Genomic DNA, 6318 nt, shown 5'->3' with positions numbered 1-6318 from the left:
AAAGTTTTTGTCTGGAGTCCCTTTGCAGCCCCTGTCTGGGTGTCTCAGTGGATTGAGATCTTATTTGAGATCCGTTCACCGCAGCTGGCGAGCACCCGGCTCTGTTCCGCCCAATTAAGCGACAGCTTTGGCCGCGGCGCTCTCTTGGGATTGGCGTTGCTTCTGGTGGGGGCTGGAGAGGGCGGGGAGCCTTCAGTGACAAGCCTGATGAAAAGACTGCCTTAGGTAGGTGCAACTTTGTAACTTCCAATCCTTATATTTAAGGTGTGGATCCAATTTCTAGATTAAACAGTTAGAGGGTTTAAGCTCTAGCAAGCTTAAACTTAAAATCATTCCCCTTAATGTAGCTCCTTGCCTAAAGGGAATGTACTTTAACCTATGCTATGTACCGTAACATAAACAACAAGGGCTTTCTGTATAGCCCAGGAAACTATGTTCAATATTTTGTAATAACGTATAATGGGAAAGGATCTGAAAAGTAACATATACACACATATATGTATACATAAATACACATATGTACAGATATAAAAATATACTGTATGTATATATATGTGTGTGTGTATATATATATATATATATATATATATATATATATATATCTGAATTACTGTGCTGTTCACCAGAAACTAACACAACACTGTAAATCAAGTATACTTCAATTTTTTTTCTTTTTTTTCTTTTTAGGGCACTACCCTCGGCATATGGAAGTTCCCAAGCTAGGGGTCGAATGGGAACTCCACCTGCTGGCCACGGCCACGGCCATGGCCACAGCCACACCAGGTCCAAGCGGAGTCTTTGACCTACACCACAGCTCAAGGTAATGCCAGATGCTTAACCCACCGAGCAAAGCCAGGGATCACACCTGCATCCTCATGGATGCTTGTCGGGTTCATAACCCACTGAGCCACAACGGGAACTCCTTATACTTCAATTTAAAAAAAAAATTTTTTTAATTAAAAAATTTAAGTGCGTGCAGCATAAATACTGAATTTGGAAAGGATCCATCATTACAGAAAGGCCATTTCCTCAGGCCCAGGTGTAAGAAACTTGCCTAATATCGGTAGGAGTGACTTTGTAACTTGGAGTCCTTGCTTGTTTGACAGTTTCTACTCCTTTTCTCTTCTGTTACAGATAGTAACTGTCCCTATTGAAGCCCCTAGCCGGGTTCCAGCCAGAACTAAGGCGCTAGCAGACATGTAAAGCTGGTCATGCTTCTACACTGCTTGATTCATTTCGAGCCCAGTAACAGAAGAGCCTTCCTGAGACTACTGTCACCATACCTGCCTGTCCGCTTCCCGAGGTTAGCTGATGTGTGAGTGTTTTGCCGTATGCTGTCGTGGAGGTCAAGGGGGAGGGACAGGAAAGGGAGGCAGATGCTGAGACTCCAGAGGACACAGAGAGAGCTAGTTCCTGAGGTGCCATGATGGAGGGGCACTGCCCTCTGCCACTCCCACCCCCAATCACAATGAGCCAAATGCCCAGCCCAAGAGCTGGGAGGTGTTCCTGCTCTTGGTGTTAGGAAGCAGTGTGCCCTGCCCCGGACAGAGTCCGTTTTGTTACTGGCAGCCAGTTTGTAGGAAATCCAGACCATATTCTCCCAGTGGAAGGCTGACCAAAGCAACACTGCCCTCCTTCCTTAGTCAACCAAGTCTGTGAGGTCTGACTGTCAGTTGTAGGTGGGCCACCTGCCCCCTTGCCCAGATTTTTGTTGATAGGCGTCCATGATGGTCAGTTCCTCCATGATGAGGTGTGGGCCTGTCCAGCCCTCTTTCCTAAGGTAGACTCGTGGGAGGCTAGGCAGCTGCCACCTGTCTAGTATGGGTGTTAACTGGGGAAGGGTAGGCATTGTGTTGTGTTTTGAGTTTTTGCCATGGCAGGAGCCACATCTAGTGTTAGGCTCACCCTGTGTCTGAGACTACAGCAAAGCCTGAGCACCATGGCAAAGACCACCCACCGACATGCCACCCTAAATTAGCCCCACCCCTTTGAGATACTGCCCCAGATCTCAGTGACTTCATGTCAGAAGCAGACCCCACCACTCACAGTGGTGAGTGGACACAATGATACAGCCCTCAAACCCCTTCTTTCTATCCACCGACAGGCAGAGTAAGAGGCAGACTTTGGCTAAAGCAGCCTGTTTCTTCAGAGTATGTTTACAGCTGCTTAAAGCTTTGGAAAGTCAGGGAGTTCCCATCATGGCTCAGCAGTTAATGAATCTGACTAGCATCCATGAGGACGTGGGTTTGATCCCTGACCTTGCTCATGCGTTAAGGATCCTGCGTTGCCGTGAGCTGTGGTGTAGGTCGCAGATGCGGCTTGGATCTGATGTGACTGTGGCTGTGGCTATGGCATAGGCCAGTGGCTACAGCTCCCATTCGACCCCTAGCCTGGGAAGCTCCTTATGCCACAGGTATGGCCCTAAAAAGAAAGAAAGAAAAAAAACCTTTGGAAAGTCAGTTTTTTCTCAGCAGAGGCATAACTGAATGACGAAACCAGTTTTCTCCTTACTTTTTTTTTTAGGCCTGAGACTTCAGAGACCTCAGGGACTTCTTTCAGTCCTCACAGAAACCTGCACCCTGGTGATGGCACAGAGGGACTGTTTTCTTGTCCTTAGTCTGAATGACTGCCGGGAAGGAAGGCAAAGGCAGAAGAGCCAGACCCCCAGCTCTCCCCACAGCTTCTAATCTCAGACCGTATTATCTGAGCCCGAGGACAAAGCTCACTGGAACAAATGATTTTGAGTCATGAGCGAAAACTCTTGTTCTTTTCGTAATGAGAAAGAAAGAAGAGATGGACAGGTAAGCAAGCACTTCTGTTTGGGAAAGAATGTGTTGGTTTGGAAAATGCTGTTACTAGTAATAAGACAGAGCACATATCAAGAGAATGCAGAGCCTTAGCAATGTTTAGAGAAACCCAGCATGGCTGTTCTCTCTCTTTTTTTAGGGCCGCACCTGCAGCATAGGGAAGTTCCCGCGCTAGGGGTCAAATCGCCACAGTTGCCAGCCTACATCACAGCCACAGCCACAGCCACGACAGATCCAAGCCGAGTCTGCGACTTACACCACAGCTCACAGCAATGCCGGATCCTTAACCCATTGAGCAAGGCCAGGGATGGGACCCGCGTCCTCACAGACACTAGTCGGATTTGTAACCTGCTAAGCCACAATGGAACTCCCTTATTCTCTTGGTTCTATTAATAGAAGCTTCTAGTCTCCTCTGGTCTGTTGCCTTTTCTGACAGCTTGTTTTCTAAGTGGGTTATAGGGTTTGGGTTTGATTTGCTTGGGTGAAAGGAGAATTTCAGTGAGGAATTCCACCCCCCACTCCAGTTTATATTTCATCAGTTTGGCTTGTGTACCTCACTGGCCCTTTCTCTCTCAAACTCCTGTTTTAGCCTGATTCTCCTCAGGCCCCTTGGTTTCCGGTGCTGTGCCTTTGTGTGAGCCAGGCGGGTAGCTTACCCTGCATTCCTCACCTCTCTCCCTTCCTTGCCCAGAAATGGTCTTAAATGGAGCCTGTGGGATTCGGACAAAGCCTTTGCTTTGAGAGTGTCTGAGAAGATTTTCTTCACTGTACCAAGACAGGTGAACTGTTGTTGCAGAGGCCTTCTGTGTTTGGGCTCTGGAAGGATGCAATTGGAGGGGGAAGGGAAGTTTGCATCTGTCCTGAGTCACAGATGCTTGCAGGGAGTCATTTAGCATGATGAATCACCACTTTCTTTTTTTTTGTCCGTTTTGGGAGTGAAATGCATAGGCATCACTTTGTGGGTAGAGGTGACAGACCAGCACTGGGATAGAATTGTCTACAAGCTGGGATAGATTTGTCTACAAGCTGTAATCCTTGAGAAATTTGCTATTGTATAAAGCTCCCATTCGCATGAGTGGTTGTAAGAGATAGAAAAGAAAAGAAAGAATAGATATGGCCACTCATCCTACTTCCAGTATAAATATCCCCTATAACCAGCAGAGGTGTTTACCAGAGGGAGGGGTTTTGTAAACAGCAGCCAGCAAGTAAGGCAATAGCAGTGACAAGGCCGACCACTAAGCCTGTCTGTCACGTTACTTATCGACTGTAAGTTCATCCTTTCTTTTTCTCCAGGGCCTTGACATAAGCCATGATTCCTTTCTTCATTGTTTTCCTTTAATTATCTAGTTATTTTTTTTTCTTTTATTTACTTGAGAGAATAATATATTCGCAAGTTCAGAATCCAAAAGTGCAGAGGAAATGCTTTCCCCACTCTTGTCCCCCAGCCACCCAGCGTTCCTGCTAGAGGCAAAGTTACTGCTTCCTTATATGTAATTATGGTAATAGTTTCTGCAAAGACAAACAAGTATACTTATGTATTTCTTAGAAATACAAATGGTAGCAGTTCTCTTGTGGCCCAGCAGGTTGAGGGTCCGGTGTTGTCACTGCCACAGCTTGGGTCGGCTTGGGTTGGCCACGGGCGCAGCCAAAAAAAAAAAGAACGAAAAATTACAATGGTAAAATAATGTACATACTCAGCCCTTTGCTTTTTCACCTTGTATGTCGTGAAAATGGTTCCATGTTGTCCTTAAAGCACTTTCTTATTCTTCTTTATGGCTATGTAGGATCTCACTGAGTTGGTATGCTTTCATTTGTTTAAAATTAGTCCATTAGTGACAATGTGATTTATCATGGTGATCATTTTGAAACATAGAGCTATTGAATCATTGTCTTACATACCGGGAACTAACATGGTGTTGTAGGTCAATTATACATCACACACAAACCAGCAAACTCATAGAAAAAAAGATCAGCATTATGGCTGCCAGAGGCGGGGGAGTCGGGGAAGGGGAATTAGATAAAGATGGTCAAAAAGTACAACCTAACAGTTATAAGTTCTAGGAATGTAATGTACACATTTGATAGTCAATACTGCTGTGCATTATAAATGAAAGTTACTGAGAGAGTACATCCTAAGAATTCTCATCACAAAGAAAAGAGCAGTTTTTGTGTTTGTTGAGGCTGTACCTATGCAAGATGATGAATGTTCACTAAACCTGTTAGGGTAATCATTTCATGATGTAAGTTGAATCAGCGCTGTACACCTTACCCTTATACAATGCTCTGTGTCAGTTATATCTCAATAAAACTAGAAAAAATATAAATCAATTAAAAGTCTATTGATGGGAGCTCTCGTGTGGCTTAGTGGGTTAAGGATCCAGTGTAGTCACTGCTGCTGCTCAGGCTGCTGCTGTGGTGTAGGTTCAATCCCTGGCCCGGGAACTTCCGCATGTCATGGGCGTGGCCGAAAAGAAAGAAAGAAAAAAAAAAGGACAAGCCATCCCACCTGAGCCCCACAGCCAACCTATAGGATCATGAAAGATAATAATTAAAAAACTCTATTACTGGATATCCTAGTCTTCTGCTATTATAAACAGCAGCGCTACCATATATTTGGAACAAGGGTGAGGGAGTTCCTGTTGTTGCTCAGCAGTAATGAACCTGACTAGTATCCATGAGGACTTGGGTCCCATCCCTGGCCCTACTCAGTGGGTTAAGGATCCTTCATTGCCGGGAACTGTGGTGTAGGTCAAAGATGTGGATCAGATCTGGTGTGACCGTAGCTGTGGTATAGACCATCCACTGCAGCTCCAATGGGACCCCTAGCCTGGGAACCTCCATATGCCACAGGTGCGGCCCTAAAAGGACAAAAACGAAAAAAAAAATCTGAACAAGGACGAACATATCTGTTAGGTAAATTCCTAGCATGCAGTTGCAGGCCCAGAATGTACACAGCATACATGATTTGGTCAGGTATTGTCAAGCTGTAGAGGTGGTAATAATTTACTCCCCAGTGTCTCATAACTGTTGGCCTTTAGCCAGCACCGTGTTGGCACACTTTATGACCTTTGATAATAGGATTATTATCCTGAAAAATATTATCTTAGAGTAGTTTTACGTGGCAATTCTCTCTCTCTTTTTTATTTTATTAGAATATAGTTGCTTTACAATGTGTTAGTTTGAGGTGTACAGCAAAGCGATTCAGTTACACGTAGTATATATTCATTCTTTTTCAGATTCTTTTCCCATATAGGTTAATATAGAATACTGCGTAGCGTTTCCTGTGCTACACACTAGGTCCTTGTTGGTTATCTACCTTTTTTTTTTTTTTTTTTTTTTTTTTGTCTTTTTAGGGCCACACCCAAGGCATATGGAGGTTTCTAGGCTACAGGTCAAATCGGGCTATAGCTGCTGGCCTACACCACAGCTCACAGCAACGCTGGATCCTTAACCCACTGAGCAAGGCCAGGAATTGAACCTGCATCCTCATGGATACTAGTTGGTTTCATTA

At 44.8% G+C, this 6318-nt stretch overlaps 1 protein-coding gene across 12 annotated transcripts in view; it reads left to right on the top strand.

Moving 5' to 3' along the window:
* The first annotated feature begins 2631 nt into the window (after positions 1-2631).
* ELMOD3 (ELMO domain containing 3) overlaps positions 2632-6318 on the top strand; it is a 28458-nt gene continuing 24771 nt past the window's right edge. For all 12 annotated transcript variants that reach the window (XR_014841555.1, XR_014841553.1, XR_014841551.1 and 9 more), the window contains exon 1: positions 2632-2801. Coding sequence is in view for 7 of the 12 variants with exons in the window: in XM_021087300.2 (XP_020942959.1) it covers positions 2748-2801 (54 nt within the window). In the remaining 5 variants the exon portion in view is untranslated. The remainder of the gene's footprint in view (positions 2802-6318) is intronic.

The sequence above is a fragment of the Sus scrofa genome, chromosome 3, assembly GCF_054392235.1.
Source record: "Sus scrofa isolate SSC_HxYL_T2T_F1_AM1 chromosome 3, Sscrofa_HxYL_maternal_Yorkshire_Landrace_v2.0, whole genome shotgun sequence".
Taxonomy (NCBI): Eukaryota; Metazoa; Chordata; class Mammalia; order Artiodactyla; family Suidae; genus Sus; species Sus scrofa.
The sequence above is the reverse complement of the archived record's forward strand: the minus strand, read 5'-3'. Positions and strand labels throughout refer to the sequence as shown.